Source organism: Rhinoderma darwinii, chromosome 9, assembly GCF_050947455.1.
Source record: "Rhinoderma darwinii isolate aRhiDar2 chromosome 9, aRhiDar2.hap1, whole genome shotgun sequence".
Classification (NCBI taxonomy): domain Eukaryota; kingdom Metazoa; phylum Chordata; class Amphibia; order Anura; family Rhinodermatidae; genus Rhinoderma; species Rhinoderma darwinii.
This window is the reverse complement of record NC_134695.1, coordinates 21,271,134-21,289,853: the sequence shown is the minus strand read 5'-3', so window position 1 is coordinate 21,289,853 and position 18,720 is coordinate 21,271,134. Positions and strand designations below refer to the sequence as shown.

At 41.7% G+C, this 18,720-nt stretch overlaps 1 protein-coding gene across 3 annotated transcripts in view; it reads left to right on the top strand.

The window, feature by feature from the left end:
* PGGHG (protein-glucosylgalactosylhydroxylysine glucosidase) overlaps window positions 1-18,720 on the top strand; it is a 233,730-nt gene that overhangs the window by 40,800 nt on the left and 174,210 nt on the right. For all 3 annotated transcript variants that reach the window (XM_075837336.1, XM_075837338.1, XM_075837337.1), the window contains exon 2: window positions 9,662-9,933. In XM_075837336.1, the coding sequence (XP_075693451.1) occupies window positions 9,681-9,933 (253 nt within the window). In that variant the 5' untranslated portion in view covers window positions 9,662-9,680. The remainder of the gene's footprint in view (window positions 1-9,661; window positions 9,934-18,720) is intronic.

The window sequence follows — 18,720 nt, the reverse complement described above, 5'->3', positions numbered from 1 at the left end:
ATCATACACTCCCATTCACAACGCCCAGCTAGTAAAAGAAGTAAAAACGCCCAGATGTACGCACATAATACACACCCAGTTGTACTTTAGAAAGCCTCATTTGCATAAATATAAAAATGGTCATAACTTGGCCAAAAATGCTTGTTTTTAAAAAATAAAATAAAAATTACTCTTATCTACATTGCAGCGCCGATCTGCTGCAATAGGAGATAGGGGTTGCAAAATCTGGTGACAGCCTCTTTAAAATGGCAAAATTGTAATTTTCAATTTGCACCATCCGCTGCGCATTAACGCCTTCGCGCACCACGAGTTAATAGCATGTCGTGGTGCGGGGTGTTATATATGGAGCGGGCTCATGCGCTGTATTACAGCGGACACCCGGGACTAATGGACAGGAACAGCGATCGCGCTGTTACAGGAGCCTCTAAAAATTATATTCTACTGCAATAGATTAGTATTGCAGTGTATTGTACCAGCGCCCTAATGATCTCTCGTTCCAGTCCCCTAAAGGGACTTTTGGGAGGTTTCCACTGTTTTGGTACCTCAGGGGCTTTGCAAATGCGACATGACACCCAAAAACCATTCCAGCTAAATTTGAGCTCCAAAAGCCTAATATTGTTCCTTCCCTTCAGAGTCCTGCCGTGGGTCCAAAAAGCAGTTTATAACCACACATGGCGTATTGCTGTAATCAGGACAAATTGCTTTACAAATTTTGGGGTGATTTTTTTTTTCTCATTTATTCATTGTAAAAATTAAACATTTCTATGTTTTTTCAGAAAAAAGTAGATTTTCATTTTCACTGCCTAATTCCACTAAATTCAGCAAAAAAACTGTGTGGTCAAAATGCTAACTATATCCCTAGAAAAATTCTTTGAGGGGTGTAGTCTTCAAAATGGTCACTTTTGGGGGCTTTCCACCATTTTGCTCCCTCCAGGGCGTTGCAAACGCGACATGGCACTGAAAACCAATCCAGCAAAATCTGCGCTTCAAAATCCAAATGGCGCTCCTTCCCTTCTGGTCCAAACAGTAGTTTAGTACGACATATGGGGTGTTGCTGTAATCGGGAGAAGTAGCTTTACAAGTTTTGGGGTGCTTTTTTAATTGTTCCTTGCAAACATTTTTTTTTTATATTTTTTTCAGGAAAAAAGTAGATTTTCACTTTCACAGGCAAACTCCAATAATTATAGCAAAAGACCTGTGGGGTTAAGATGCTAACTATACCCATAGAAAAATTCCTTGAGGTGTACAGTTTCCAAAACCGTGTCACTTTTGGGGGATTTCCACTGTTTTGGCACTACAAGACCTCTTTAAACCCGACATGGTGCCTAAAATATATTCTAAAAAAAGGAGGCCACAAAATCCTCTAGGCGCTCCTTTGCTTCTGAGGCTGGTATTTCAGTCCATTATCACACTAGAGCCACATGTGCGATATTTCTTAAAACTGCAGAATCTGGGCAATAAATATTGTGTTGCGTTTCTCTGGTAAAACCTTCTGTGTTACAGAAAAAAATGTATTACAAATTAATTGCAGCAAAAAAAATAAAATTTGTAAATTTCCCCTCTACTTTGCTTTAATTCCTGTGAAACACCTAAAGGGTTAAGAAACTTTCTGAATGCTGTTTTGAATACTTTGAGGGGTGCAGTTTTTAATATGGGGTGATTTTATGGGGTCTATCTAGTACATAAAGCCCTCAAAGCCGCTTTAGAACTGAACTGGTCCCTGTAAAAATAGCTTTTTGAAATTTTCTTGAAAATGTGAGAAATTGCTGCTAAAGTACTAAGCCTTGTATCGTCCTAGAAAAATAAAATGTTCAAAAAACTATGCAAATATAAAGTAGACATATGGAATGTGAAATAGTAACTATATTGTGTGGTATTACTTACTATCTGTTCTATAAGCAGATACATTTAAAATTAGAAAAATGCAAATTTTCTCTACATTTTGGTGTTTTTCACAAAAAAGCAATGAATTTATTGACCAAATTTTTCCACTAACATAAAGTACAATATGTCATGAGAAAACAATCTCCGAATCGCTTGGATAGGCAAAAGCATTCCAGAGTTATTACCACATAAATTGACACGTCATATTTGAAAAAATGGGGCTGGTCCTGAAGGCCAAAATGAGCTCTGTCTTGAAAGGGTTAATAAGAAAGTCCTTACAAAAGATCAAGCTTGAGGGTTTCCTATAAACAGTCTAATTCTGTTTTTAGAAGGTAGGATGCAGTGCTTAAAGAGTCTCTGTCACCAGATTTTGCAGCTCATATCTGCTATTGCAGCAGATAGGCGCTGCAATGTAGATTACAGTAACGTTATTATTTAAAAAAAACGAGCATTTTTGGCCAAGTTATGACCATTTTTGTATTTATGCAAATGAGGCTTGCAAAAGTCCAAGTGGGTGTGTTTAAAAGTAAAAGTCCAAGTGGGCGTGTATTATGTGCGTACATCGGGGCGTTTTTAATACTTTTACTAGCTGGGCGCTCTGATGAGAAGTATCATCCACTTCTCTTCAGAACGCCCAGCTTCTGGCAGTGCAGACACAGCCGTGTTCTCGAGAGATCACGCTGTGACGTCACTCACAGGTCCTGCATCGTGTCAGACGAGCGAGGACACCGGCACCAGAGGCTACAGTTGATTCTGCAGCAGCATCAGCGTTTGCAGGTAAGTAGCTACATCGACTTACCTGCAAACGCCGATGCTGCTGCAGAATCAACTGAAGCCTCTGGTGCCGGTGTCCTCGCTCGTCTGACACGATGCAGGACCTGTGAGTGACGTCACAGCGTGATCTCTCGAGAACACGGCTGTGTCTGCACTGCCAGAAGCTGGGCGTTCTGAAGAGAAGTGGATAATACTTCTCATCAGAGCGCCCAGCTAGTAAAAGTATTAAAAACGCCCCGATGTACGCACACAATACACGCCCACTTGGACTTTTACTTTTAAACACACCCACTTGGACTTTTGCAAGCCTCATTTGCATAACTACAAAAATGGTCATAACTTGGCCAAAAATGCTCGTTTTTTAAAAATAAAAACGTTACTGTAATCTACATTGCAGCGCCTATCTGCTGCAATAGCAGATAGGGGCTGCAAAATCTGGTGACAGAGCCTCTTTAAGTGAGTTAATCCTGAGCAAAACTCAGGAGGAAGTGAAAAAAAGAGCAAGACCTTTTAACTCAACTGAGAAGATCTATATTATTACAGGCAATAACCTATGGTGGGCATTTTTTTTTGTTAACTGCAGTAGCGTAGCTAGTGGGAGGGCAGGGGGGGCGGTGACCCCGGGCCTACAGAGATGGTGGGGCCCACCGCGACCACCCCAGCCATGACCGTCGCTCCCGCCATGGCCACGCCACACTGGGGTTCTGCTGCCTGTCTGAGGGGGCGGCGGTGCAACTGAAACCAACCGCCGCCACCCCCTCCTGCCCTAATTGTACCTGCGTCTATAGGACGCAGATACAATTACATGCATATGCGCTGAATGGCCGGGCATGGCCAGAACATGCCCGACCATTCAGCGCCTATCTATGATGTTGATTGGCAGGGCAGAATAACTTCCCCATCCAATCAGCGCCTTTCAACAACGCTAGCGCTTTCGTTGTTGAAAGGCACTGATTGACGGGGCAAGTCATTCTGCCCTGCCAATCAGCGCCCTTCAACGACGTAAGCGTCGTTCAGCCCCAGCATACCTGCTCAGTAGAGAGCAGGTCTGCATTGATACAGGACAGCACAGGAACGGGATCATGGTGAGTATGTAAAGTGTTCTTTTTTTTTTTTTTTTTTTCACTTAAAAGTGTGAGTGCCATTATCTACGGGGGGGTGCAATGTATGGTGCTATTACGTTTTGGTGCGTAGTGTGTGGCACCATGAGAATTTTATCTTCGTTTATAGGTGCAGAAATGTTTGAAAAGTGAGAAGCGGAAGACATCTGAGTGGCAAACTGCAGAAATTGGCTGTGGCCGGGAGAAGTCATCATAGCGGTCTGGACCGGATGGAGAAGAAAAGCGTCTGAGACATCACCCGTGAGTCACTTAATGTAAATGTTTATTCTGCCTCTATTCGGTACTGTAGTCACGGTATGTTCTGCAGTGAGATGATGGGTGGTATGATTTTTTCCCTTTTTGGAAACCACAACTTCCAGCATATCCTTACCATTGTTCGGGTCATGCTGGAAGCAGTAGGTTTACGCCATACAAACCTATACGGCAGGGGTAGCCTGGCTGGTATATACAGGGAAGATAGGGGTTATATAAGGGGATGATGGCTGGTATACACAGGGGTGATGGGTAGTCCAGCCATCATCCCTGCATTAACCCCCAACATCCCTGTATATACCAGCCTTCATCCCCTTATATAACCCCCATCATCCCTGTATATACCAGCCATCATCCTTGTGTATATACTAGCCAGGCTGGTATATACAGAGACTAGGGGTTAATGTACAGGGATGATGCCAGTTGCATGCAGAGTTTTTTTGGTTGAAGTTTTATCGGAATCCAACAGGAAATAAATTGTGGCATTCTCCACATCACTGTCACTGTTTAGGAGGTATTCTCCTTTGGAATGATTGCGTCCAGGACAGAATGTTTCTTTAATACAGTGCTGTACTGAGCACCATATGGTGGCATACAGAGTGCCTATAGCTTTAAACAGCATTTGTGCACACCGGTTGTACCATGTGCATGAGAGTAGGCCACAGAGGTCCACTTAACAGTATGTACCTTAGCCTCATATAATCACCCATCAGTGCCAGCCACAGATTCCTTCCCATCAGGTACCAGGCAAAGAAGTACCCCCGTCAGTGCCAGGCGAAGATGTTCCACCGTCAATGGCAGATGCGGATTCCCCGTTCATCAGTGTCTGGCATTTTTTTTTCCCAACCTGAAATGAGCATTGTAAACACAACTTTTCATGTTTGGTATTTTGAAATAACAAGCACATAACCCCTTAACGACCGGCATATAGCCTTTTTACGTCGGCCGTTTGGGGTAGTTCTTCAGAAGCGCCGCCTTTTCACGGCGGAACTTTTCCCGCATCGTGCGGGGTGCTCCTGAAGCCCAGGCTGTTGCGGACAGACTCGTGCTTCAGGGCAACGATTGGAGACCACTCGCAGTGGTCTCTGATCATATTTAACCCCATTTAATAGCGAGCACTGCAGTGAGTGATTTTAGCGGGAGGGAGCTCCCTCTCTTACCCCACTGGCACCACTCATGCATCGCGGGGTGCCGGTTTCAATGGCAGACTGGGGGCCTAACAAAGGCCCCCAGGTCTGCCTTTAGTGATTGCCTGTTATGGCATGCCAGAGGCATGGCCAAACAGATGCCTGTCTGTTTTACACTGACCAGCAATAATACACTGCAATACCGTAAGTATTGCAGTGTAGTATTATTATAGTGATCAAAAGATAGCACAGTAAAGTCCCCTTGTAGGACTAATATAAAAATGTAATGAAGTTTTGAAATAAATAAAAGTCCCAAGTAAAAAAAACAAAAAACTTTGTCCTTACAAATTACTTTATATTTGGTATCGCCACGTCCGTAACGAACCCAACTATAAAACGATTACATTATTTAACCCGCACGGTGAACACCATAAAAAACAATGCCAGAATTGCTGTTTTCTGTTCATCCTACCTTCAACAGAATTTGATAAAAAGTGATGAAAAATTTGCATGTACGCCAAAATTGTACCAATAATAACTACAAGTTGTCCCGAAAAAAAAAAGGTCTCATACAGCTGCATCGGTCGAAAAATAAAAAAAATTATGGCTCCTAAAATATGGCGAGACAAAAACAAATAATTTTGAAAAAATTTGTTTTTACTGTGTAAAAGTAGTAAACGTAACCCAAAATAGTGCTATTAAAAAATACAACTTGTCCCGCCTAATCAGCTTGCGGTCAGTGAATGACTGACAGATCTAATACATTGCACTACACAGGTAGTGCATTGCATTAGAAAATAAAAATCAGACAGTTGGACCTTCAAGTCCCCTAGTGGGACTTAAAAAAAAAAAAGTGAAAAAAAGTTTTGGAGCATATTATAAAATTTTCAAGTAATAAAATAAAACACAATTGCCGTTTTCACTTATCAAGTCCCTTATCGTTGAAAAAAATAAACCATACATATTTGGTATCGCACGACCGTAATGGCCTGAACTGTAAAAATATTATGTTCTTTATTCCACGCGATGAATGGCGTACAATAAAAACCGTAAAAAACTATACCAGGATTTCTGTTTTTTGGTCACTTTGCCCTACAAATATCGGAATAAAAAGTGATCAAAAAGTCGCATGTATCCAAGAATGGTACCTATAAAAAAAACTATAGCTTGTGTTGCAAAAACAAGCCCTCATACAGCTCCGTCGACTAAAAAATTAAAACGTTATGGTTCTCACAACTTGGCGACAGAAAAAAATACATTCCTTTTACAAAAGTAATTTTATTGTGCAAAAAGTTGTAAAACATAAAAAAAGTGATATAAATTTGGTATCGGCGGAATTGGACTGACCCGCAGTAAAGGCATTGTGAACACTGTATAAAAATAAAAAAAACAACTAATAAACTATTCCAGAATTTGTAGTTTTTTTTGATCACCTGGCCTCCCAAAAAAAAGGATAAGAAGTGATCAAAAAGTCTCATGTACCGCAAAATGGTACAAATAAAAACTACAGCTCGTCCTGCAAAAAAAACAGCTCTCATACCACTACGTCTAGGAGAAAATAAAATTAGTTAAGGCTCCAATAAGCCAGGAAATAAAAAATATGCAACTGTTCAAGTTTCAAGAGACAAATTATCAGGCCCTAAAATTAGGGAACCAGGAACTGTAGGGCCCAAACATATCTGCTGGAAGCGAGGGTGCTCGTATTCTACCAGGACAACACTTTCCCAGAAAAATTCCCCAAACTGCAAAGGTGCGGAGTGCGGACCAAAAGGGGCATAAGAAAGGACATTTATGAGAGAGACACTGGCCTGTGCAGAAACTATTGCTTTCCAGCAAAATTTCTATGGATTATCTTTTTTTTTTTTTTTTTTTTTTTTTTTACCACATTATTATACCGCCTGATGTGCTTTGCCCAGATTACATATGCCCCCAGATTATAAATTGAAATACCAGTAATACTCCAAACAAAACTACTACCAAGCAAAATCCACGCTCCAAAAGCCAAATGGCGATCCCTCCCCTCTGAACCCTACAGTGTGCCCAAACAGCAGTTTACTTCAATATATATATGGCATCGCCATACAATTTTTGGGGTGTGTCTCTCCAGTGGTACAAGCTGGGAACGACGAATTTGTCACTGAAATAGCATATCTGAGGAAAAATTTAGATTTTTACTTTGCACCATATGCAGCGCAATCATTTTATGGAAAAGACCTGTGGGGTGAAAATGCTCACTACACCCCTTAATAAATGCCTCGATGGGTGTAGTTTCCAAAATTGGGTCACTTCTCAGAGGTTTCTTTTTATTATTTCACATCCGAGCCAATACCAATACTTTGTAAATCGCCAAATTAGGCCTCAATTTCATATGGTACTCTTTCACTCCGGAGCCCTGTCAAATGTCCAGGCAAAAGATAAGGGCCACATGTAGCGTGATTCTAAAACCGGGAAACACGGCATAATAATTATAGAGCTGTCTTGTTATGGTGGCACAAGCTTGGCACCACATATTGGCATATCTATGGAAAAAAAAAAAATTTTCACTCTGCAACATCGAGTTCACACTAATTTCTGCAAAACACCTGCGGGGTTAACGTGCTCACTACTCGCCTAGCTGAATACCCTGAGGGGTGTAGTTTCCAAAATGGGGTCACTTCTTGGGGGTTTCCATTGTTTTGTTCCCACAGGGGCTTTGCAAATGCTACATAGCGCCCAGAAACCAATCCAGCAAAATCTGTACTCCAAAAGCCAAATACCACTCCTTCGCTTCTGAGCCCAACTGTGTGCCCAAACAGCAGTTTTTGACCACATATGGGGTATTGCCCATATGTGGGTATTGGAGAAATTGCTTTACAAATGTTGGAGTTCTTTTTTTGTCCTTTTATTTGTTGAGAAAATGAAAAATTTTAAACTAAAGCTACGTCTTATTGAAGTAAAGGGATTGTTTTTATTTTCACTGCCCAATTCTAATAAATTCTATGAAAAATCTGTGGGGTCAAAATGCTCTCTACACCCCTAGATGAATTCCTCAAGGGGTGTAGTTTCCTAAATGGCGTCACTTTTTTGGCGCTTTCACTGTTTTGGTCCCTCAGGGGCTTTGCAACTGTGATCTGTCCGCCGCAAACCATTCCTGCTAAATTTGAGCTCCAAAAGCCAAATTACGCTCTTTCCCTTTCTCCTTTAGTCCTTGTGAAAGTTAGATAAATTTAGCTGAACCTACATTTTCTTTGAAAAAATGTAGATATTTATTTTCACGGCCTACTCACAATAATATCAGCAAAAAACCTGTTTGGTCAAAATTCTCAGTATACCCGTAGATAACTTCCCCAATTGCTGTAGTTTCCAAAATGGGGACACTTGTTCCCACTGTTTTGTCCCCTCAGGGCCTTTGCAAATGCGACATCACCTCCGCGAACCATTCCTGCTAAATTTGCGCTCTGAAAGCCAAATGGCGCTCTTTCCTTTCAATGCCCTGCCGTGTGTCCAAACAGCAATTTATGACCACATGTGGGTATTGTTTTACTCAGGAGAAATTGCTTTACAAATGTTCCAATGCTTTTTCCCCTTTGGTCCTCGTGAAAATGAGAAAAAATTAGCTAAGCCTACATTTTCTTTGAAAAATGTAGGTTTTCATTTTCACGGCCTACTTCCAATAATTTCTGCAATAAACCTGTGGTGTCAAAATGCTCACTATACATCTAGATAATTTCCTTGAGGAGTGCCGTTTCCAAAATGGGGTCACTTTTAGGGGATTTCCACTGTTTTGGCACTGCAAGAGCCCTTCAAACCTGACATGCTGCCCAAAATATTGGAGAAATTCATAAATTTCACCTCTACATTGCTTTTATTCCTGTGAAACGTCTAAAGGGATAAGAGACTTTCTAAATGCTGTTTTAAATACTGGGGGGGGGGGGGGGTGAAGTTTTTAAAATGGGGTGACTTATTGGGGGTTCCTAATATATAAGGCCCTCACAACCACTTCACAACTGAACGGGCCCCTGTAAAAATAGCCTTTTGAAAATTAGAAATTGCTGCTAAAGTCCTAAGCCTTGTAATGTCCTAGAAAAGTTAAAAGGATGTTCAAAATAACTATGCCAATCTAAAGTAGACATATGGGGGATGTTAATTGGCAACAATTTTGTGTGGTATTACTATTTGTCTTACAAGCAGATCCATTTAAACTTAGAAAGATGCAAATTTTTGCAATTTTTCAAAAAATTTTGGTGTTTTTCACTATTAAATACAGAATGTATCGAGGACGTTTTGCCAGTAATAAAGTCGAATGTGTCACGAGAAAACAATCTCCGACTCGCTTGGATAGGTAAAAGCATTCCAAAGTTCTTACCACATAAAGTGAAACATGTCAGATTTGAAAAATGAGGCTCTGTCAGGAAGGTCAAAAGTGGCTAAAGAGTGAAAGGGTGAACGGGGTAAAAAAGATTCTATTCTAAGTTACGTTGTTTTGTTTATATAACTGATATCCTGTAATGTGCTTCTTTGCAGTTAAAATAACGATAAACAAATGGCAGATGTGGAAGATGACCCCTGGATATTCTTGGCCAAATCATTACCTTCAGACAGTCGACTCAATGCAACAATCGCAAATGGGTATCTGGGCACGAGAGCCTATGGAGAGGTTTTGCATGTAAATGGCATCTATAATGGGTCAGTGGGTGACTGTCACAGAGCAAATGTTCCAAGTCCTCTCAATGTCAGTCTACGTGTAAACAAAGAAGAAGTTGTAGATGAAAGATTCTGTCTAGATGTAAAAACAGGTACGCTTTGTTGTCTTTTTTTTTAAATGTTTCTTAATCTCTTAATGACATCCATCGTACTATAACGTCGCTGTAGTTTAGGACTTAACGCAGCACAAAGAATAGGTACGTTGTGTTGACGCCAGTCGGTGTCAGCTCTACATTACAGCTGAAACCCTGCTGCATGGCCAGGAATAGAGCTAGCCTCCGATCTGGCCGATTAACCCCTTAGATGCAGCGCTCAAAAGCGAGCGCTGCATCCATGGGGTTTACTAGTAGAACAGAACCCCGCGATGCAATTCCGATGGCTGCTTTGGCAGACCTGAGGCCTAACAATGGCCTCCTGTCTGCCAAGTACGGAAGCTTTTTATGTCCCGCCTGTATGTTGGGCGTAAAAGGCTTCCGGCCGCAGAAACAAGATGGTACAGGCTCGGAAGCGTGTTAAAGCTGACACCCTGCTGTAATGGCAGGGAATAAAGCTAATTCCGATCCCAACCATTAACCGTTTAGATGCTGCGATCAAAAGCGATCGCTGCATCTTAGAGGTGGTGCTGATCATTGCTATGGCAACCGGAGGTCTAACAATGGCCGCCTGGTCTGCCACGTATGAAAGCCCATTAGGCCTCTGCCCGGAGGCGGACCTAATAGGCTTGCTGTCAGTGAATAACTGACCACTCTAATGCATTGCACTACATGTGTATTGCAATGTACTAGAGTAAAGATCATAGGTGCAGGCCTTCAAGTCCCCTAGTGGGACAAAACAAAAAGTTGTTAAAAGTGTTAAATAAAACAAACGAACACTGCCGTTTTTCCTATAATAAGTCTTTAAAACATGAAAGAAAGTACACATTTACCATCACCGCATCCGTAACGAGCCAAACTATAAAACGATTGTTATATTTCCTGCACAGTGAACACCGCAAATAAAATAAATAAAAAACGATGCAATAATTGCTGTTTTTTTTTTTTGGTCACCACCCCTACCAAAACATAGAATAAAAAGTGATCAAAAAATCGCATGTCCCCCAATATAGTACCAATAAAAATTACAAGCTAGCCCTTACACAGCTTATTTAACTGAAAAATAAAAGTTATGGCTCTGAGAATATGGGGACACAAAAAATAAATGTTTGCTTTTATTGTGCAAGCGCTGCAAAACATTAAAAAAAAACTATATACATATGGTATCGTCAGAATCGTGTTGACGCGCAGAATAAGGTAAAAATTTCATTTATAGCCCACGGTGAACACCGTAAAAAAAGGAATTAAAACATTCTTAGAATTGCTTGTTTTTGGTCACCAAATGGAATAAAATGTGATAAATCACATGTACCCCAAAATGGTACCAACGAAAACTACAGATCGTACCGCGAGAAATGACCCCTAACACCACTCCGTTGGGGAAAAATCAGAAAAGTTCCAGTAAAACCCCAAACAGATCTCCTACCAAGCTAAATCTGCATTTCTAAAGCCAAATGGCGCTCCATCACATCTGAACGCTACAGCGTGCCAAAACAGCAGATTACATCCACGTATATGGCATCGCCATACCCGGGAGAACTCGTTTTAAGTTTGAGGTATTTGCCTTCAGCGGCACGAACTGGACACAACATATTGTGCACTAAAATGGCATATCAGTGGAAAATTACAATTTTTACTTTGCAGCATCTGCTGGGCTTTCATTTCTAATGAAAAAACGCCTGTGTGGTCAAAATGCTCACTACACTACACCCCTTAATGTCCCTTAAGGGGTGTAGCTTCCAAAATAGGGGTCACTACTTGGGGGTTTGTTTTACTATTCCTCAGAGCCTTCAATTGTGGGCCAATGCTGTAAAATAGGCTTCAAACGCGCATGTTCTTTTCAATTGTGAGCCCTGTCGTTTGTCCAGGCAAATGATAAATGCCTTGAGGGGTATAGTTTCTAAAATGGGGTCACTTTTTGGTGGCTTCCACTGTACTTTGTACCTCAGGGTTTTTCAAATGTGTCATGGCGTCCAAAACCATATCCGCAAAATCTGCATACCAAAAGCGCTCCGGCCGTTTTGAGCTCTGCCGTCTGTCCAAACAGCAGTTTATGATCACATGTGGGGTATTGCCATATTCGGGAGAATTTGCAATACAAATGTTGGCATGCTCTTTCTCCTTTATCCCTTTTGGAAATGAAAAATTCAACATTTTAGTGGAAAAAATGTTGATTATTAATTTTTACAGCCTAATTCCACTAAGTTCATCAAAAAAACTGTGGGTTCTAAATGCTCACTATACCCTTCGGTAAATTACTTGAGGGCTTTAGTTTCTAAAATGGGGTCACTTTTGGGTGGTTTCCCCTGATTTGGTCCCGCAAGGGCTTTGCAAATGCGGCATGGCACCCGAAAACCATTCCAGCAAAACTTGAGCTCCAAAAGCCAAATGGTGCTTCTTCTCTTCTGAGCCCTGCTGTGTGTCCAAACAACAGTTTATTACCACATATGAGGTATTGCTGTAATTGGGAGTTATTGCTTTTTAAGTGTTGGAGTGCTATTCCTCCTTTTTATGCCTTGTAAAAATTTAACGTTTCTATGGAAAAAATTTAGATTTTCATTTTTACAGCCGAATTCCTCTAAATTCAGCAATAAACCTGTGGGGTTAAAATTCTCACTATACCCCTTCCTTGAGGGGTGTACTTTGCCAAATGGTGTCTTTTTGGTGGGGTTTCCACTGTTTTGGCTCCACAAAACCTCTTCAAATCTGCCTAAAATATGTTCTAATAAAAAGGAGACCCCAAAATCCACTATGAGCACCTTTTGAATTTGATGCCTGTGCTTCAGCCCATTAGCACACTAGGGCAACATGTCAGATATTTTAAAAAGTGCAGAATCTGTGCAATAAATATTGAGTTGCATTTCTTTGGTAAACCCTGTGTTATAGAAAAAAATTGTTTAAAACAGATTTCACCTTCACGTCGTTTTTTTTTTTGTTTTTTTTTTTTTTAGTTCCTGTGAGATGCCTAAATAGTTAAACTTTCTAAATGTTGTTTTGAATACTTTGAGGGGTGTAGTTTTTAAAATGAGTTGTTTATAGGGGGTTTCTAATATATAAAGCCCTCAAAGCCACTTCAGAACTTAACTGGTCCATGAAAAAAAGGCTTTTGAAAATGTGAGAAATTGCTTCTAATGTTCTAAGCCTTGTAACGTCCTAGAAAAATAAAAATGTTCAAGAAAACTATGCCAACGTAAATTAGACATATGGGAAATGTTAACTAGTAACAATTTTTTTGTGGTATTACTATATGTCTTAGAAGCTGACTGTATCGACCAAATTTTGCCACTAACTTAAAGTACAATGTGTCGCAAGAAAACAATCTCCGAATTGCTTGAAAAAATAAAAGCATTCCAAAGTTCTTACCACATAAAGTGACACGTCCGATTTTGAAAAAAATTGCCAGGACCATTAGGCGAAAAAAGGCTGTGTCCTTAAGGGGTTAAAGAGTTTGTTTCCACATCTATTGAGCCTAGTAACATACAGGTCCGGGACATAGTCATTTATTCCATGGTTTTACTGCTCTTTAGTCCAGGTATTAAATAAAACCGTTGTCCGGCTTGAACAAACCCTATGCTGATTTTTTGGTACTCCCAATCCTAGTTGATTGCGGGAGGCCTGGCTGCTCACACCCCCAAGATTAGTTGTTACACCTAGAGGGGGCTGCTGTTTCCGAGGGAATTGACATCCTTGAATTTTAGTTGACCGTAATAATCTTCCAGATCCGAAAGCCACACGTGAAAATGCCATATATACACATCTCTATATCCCTTGTTTCTGGTCTTGGCTGTTTTCTGTCTTGTAACTCCCCATACCCATGATCCCTTGCTTACATCCCCCCCTTCCTCCCTCCACAGCATCTTAGTTATTTGCATACTGCCACACCCCTCTATGTTCACAGGGTCACATTCCCTGCTCTAATTACAGTCACCCAGTTCCCTGCACTGGGGTCTCCTTCATGCCTTGTGTCCCAGTTCCCTGCACTGTCACACACACCCAGTAATTATCTCACAGAGGGATGGGGGTAATGCACAGGGACGTTGGGCGTAATACACAGGGATGATGGGGTTATTAACAGGGATGATGATGTTATACACAGGGATGATTTAAAGAGGCTCTGTCACCACATTATAAGTGCCCTATCTCCTATATAAGGAGATGGGCGCTATAATGTTGGTGACCGCAGTGCTTTTTATTTAAAAAAACGATCTTTTTTACCACTTTATTAGCATTTTTAGATTTATGCTAATGAGTTGCTTAATGCCCAAGTGGGCGTATTTTTACTTTAGACCAAGTGGGCGTTGTACAGGGGAGTGTCTGACGCTGAGCAATCCGCATCATGCACTCCTCTCCATTCATTTACACAGCGCATAGGGATCCTTTTAGATCTCTATGTGCTGTCTTATACTAACACATTAACAATACTGAAGTGTTTAGACAGTGAATAGACATTCCACGGGATGTCTATTCACAATCTCTGCACTACGTTACTGTTTCTATGGTAGTTACAGCAGAGGAAGCGTGATCTCGTTGTAACCTGCCATTTACCGCGTAATCCCGCGAGATTATGCGTCCTCTGCTGTAACTACCACAGACAGAGTAACGAAGTGCAGAGATTGTGAATAGACATCCCGTGGAATGTCTATTCATTGTCTAAACACTTCAGTATTGTTAATGTGTTAGATCCCTATGCGCTGTGTAAATGAATGGAGAGGAGTGAATGACGCTGATTGGTCAGCGTCATACACTCCCCTGTACAAAGCCCACTTGGTCTAAAGTAAAAATACGCCCACTTGCGCATTAAGCAACTCATTAGCGTAAATCTAAAAACGCTAATAAAGTGGTAAAAAGCTTTTTTTTAAAATAAAAAGCACTGCTGTCAACTACATTATAGCGCCCATCTCCTTATCTAGGAGATAGGCTCTGTCACCACATTATAAGTGCCCTATTTAACTCCATCTTACCTGTATGCAACCTATATGTAGACCCCATCATCCCTGTATATAACCCCCATCATCCGTGTATTACCTCATCCACACGGATGATGAGGGTTATATACAGTGTTGATGGGGGTAATACACAGGCATGATGGGAGTTATATTCAGGGATAATGAACCCATCATTCCTGTATTTATATAACCACTGTAAGAACTGTATATACCATCAGGGGGGGGTGTGCCACGGGAGGGGGCGGCTCCACGAGGGGGGGTGTGAGTGGGGGCCATGGGGGGTGGCGTGGGTGATGAGAAGAGGCAGGCAGTGCGGGAATTCCAAGATAGGAGGATGAGGGAGTGTGTACAAGCCGAGATGACATTCCTTGTCTCTGCTCAGCCAGTACTTCCTGCTGTGTAGAGACACGACGCGTCATCAGGCGCTCTTAGGCGCTCATGAAACTTCCTCCCAGGCCCACTGCCTGTAAATGTAGTTGACGACACGCCGTGTCTTTCTCAGCCGGAAGTTCTGGCTGAGCAGACACGGAACATCACAGGAAATTAAAAATTTACTCTCGGTGCGGTCACGTGACCGCATATCAGAACAGAGTAACGCTGCCACCGGTAAACAGACATTATATTAGAAATGTACTTAAATATGTCCAATTAAGTTCAAATCAAAATTAAATTTATTCCTGGACAACCCCTTTGAGTATATCGTCAAGGGAACCTGTCACCAGCATTTCACCTTTTGAACTTTACTTATCCCTCACTGGCCGCTGCTATCATAAGTTCATTGCCGTTATCCTCTCTCCTAAACGCCTCCTCCGACTTTAAATAACGGTCTGCAAACATTTTGCGCTTTTTATCGTACTAATCCGGTGTCCCTTTGTGCGCACACCCCAGAAGAAGACATCAATGCACAAGCGCAGGATTTTGAGTGTGGTGGGAAGGCGAGGAGCTGTCAATCAAAAGTAAGGAGGCGGGGTAAACTCGGAAAGATTTGTGGAATGAAGATATGACTCTTTTCAAACGAAGATTTGACTCTTTTCTGCTCATTAGCATACGGTGCGGGAACACTAAAAAGCTGAATACTAAAGCTACAGAGCTGACTATGAAGACAATTATAGGTTATATAGAAATGATTTTTCACCCACTACCACCAGGTATTGCTGGTTTAATAGGTGAAATGCTGGTGACAGGTTCCCTTTAACTTGCTAATATATTGCGAACTTCTCCCGTCTTGAGCTTGTATTTGGATGGGATAGTTTTCCTGTTTTACTTCCCCATTAGAAAGATCCAGGACATTACAGCATCAACTTGTTTATACATTAAACCTCTGAATCCGGTTTGTTCTTTGTATTGACTGGTTGCTAGACAACGTGAGACGCTTGCCGGATTCTGCTTTGACATGCGCATTTGATGCCAGAGTCCCTGCATGACGCTACCGGTTCTCTGTTGCGTAGCAATGTGTTACTTCCTATTTCACCTCTTGACGAATGCGCATTTGAGATTGATGAACGCCAAATAAAGCGTGATTATGATCGTCACAGTATACTTTACCCACTAACTGGATTTAAATATTCAGGGAACGGTGGATCGTTGATTGGTGAGGTGATCCTGCAGTTCCAACCCTTGACACAGCGGTGTGTCTTTTGATTATGTGCTAATTATGTATTATATCGATATTTATATTTATGATGTATGAACTTGTCCCTTAAATTCATGCCGTGGCAGCATCGACCGAGGGCACCGTGGCAGCTTCGACCGAGGGCACCGTGGCAGCATCCACCGAGGGCACCGTGGCAGCATCCACCGAGGGCACCGTGGCAGCATCCACCGAGGGCACTGTGGCACTATCTAAAAAGGTGCTGCCCAATCTTGACGTGTGTCTGCCAAACGCTGCTAACTGAGCCTCCGGACTTCATTTAGCGACTCTTAACCCTTTCACGACCAAGGACGAAAATGCACGTCCTGGTCGGCTGCTAGTTCCCGCACCAGGACGTGCATTTTCGTCCGCATTTCAAACTGTCACTCTGTGTAAACACAGAGTGACAGGCGCGCACTGACAGCTGTTTTAGACATCTGAGACATCCGTCTCGCCGGACAGCGGACCATCGCCGCTGCTTTGGGCAGTTAACCCCTTAAGTGCGGCGACTGCCGTCGCCGCATTTAAGTGGTTTGCAGCACATCGGCAGCCCCCACGAAGTGATCGTGGGGGCTACCGATGCTTGTCACGGCAATCAGAGGTCAGATAATGACCTCCGGGTTGCCATGTACGGAAGCCTCGGAGGAACAGCCTCCGGCCGTTCCTCCTCTGCTTCCTGTCAGTGTGACAGTCACGTCACAATGACAGTTAGAGTACATTACACTATGTGTGTAGTGTAATGTGTTCTAGCAGCGATCAAAGCTGCAAGTCTAAGTGTCCCCTAATGGGACAAGTAAAAAAAGTAATAAAATGTTTTCCAAAAAGTGTAAAAATGAAAGTTATAAGTTCTATAAACACAAAATGCTTTTTTTCCTATAATAAGACTTTTATTATAGAAAAAAAATTAACACATTAAAAAAGTACACATATTTGGTATCACCGCGTTCGTAACGACCCCAACTATAAAACTGTAATGTTATTTTCCCCGTTGATGAACACCCCAAAAAAAATCAATAAAAAACGACGACAGAATCACAATTTTTTTGGTCACCACCCCTCCCAAAATAAAGAATAAAAAGTGATCAAAAAGTCGCATGTTCCCAAAAATAATACCGATAAAAACTTCTATCTGTCCCGCAAAAAACCGGTGGTGAAAAAAGAAAAAAGTTCTGGTTTTCAGAATATGGTGATGCAAAATGTTCCAAAAGCGGATAAGATCGGGCGCCATTTATCAGTGCGACACCAGTCACATATCTATGAATTATTATTTATTTACCCCATTATTATACCCTCTTATTATACCCTGATGTACCCCGCACAGATTACATATACCCTGATGTACCCCGCACAGATTACATATGCCCCCACATTATAAACTGAAATACCAGCGAAACCCAAAACAGAAAAACTACCAAGCAAAATCTGCGCTCCAAAAGCAAAATGGCGTCCCTCCCTTCTGAGCCCTGCAGCGTGCCCAAGCAGCGGTTTGCGCCCACACATACGGCGTCGCCATATCCGAGAGAACCCGCTTAACGTTTTATGAGGTATTTGTCTTCTGTGGCACACACTGGGCACAACATATTATGCACTAAAATGGCGTATCAGTGGAAAATTGCAATTTTCACTTTGAACCATCCGCTGCGCATTAACGCCTTTGCGCACTATGACTTAATTGCCTGTCATGGTGCGGTGGTTGGTGTATGGAGCCGGCTCACATGCTGAGCCCGCTCCATAAGCTGCGGGTGTCGGTTGTGTATTACAGCTGACACCCGGGACTAACGGACAGGTACAGCGATCGCTCTGTTACAGAAGCCTGTAAGAATAACAATATACTGCAATACATTAGTATTGCAGTATATTGTACCAGTGATCCAATGATCGCTGGATCAAGTCCCCTAAGGGGATTGATTAATAAAATGTGTAGAAGAATAATAGTTATTAGTAGCGAGAATTTTTTTTTTAAAGTTTAAAAAAACAAAACACCTTTTCGCATTTTTCTTCTAAAGTAATGTAAAAAAAATGAACAAAATTGGTATCGCTACGTCCGTAAAAGTCCGAACTATTACAATATACCTGGTTGTGTTCAGATGGCACTGGTTTCTTTTGGGTGCTCGAGGTAGGGTCCCAACCCGGGTATAGGTTAAGAATTTGTAGTCGGAACACCTTGCTTGTGTTACAAAAATATATATCTTTATTGGATGGATGCCAGAG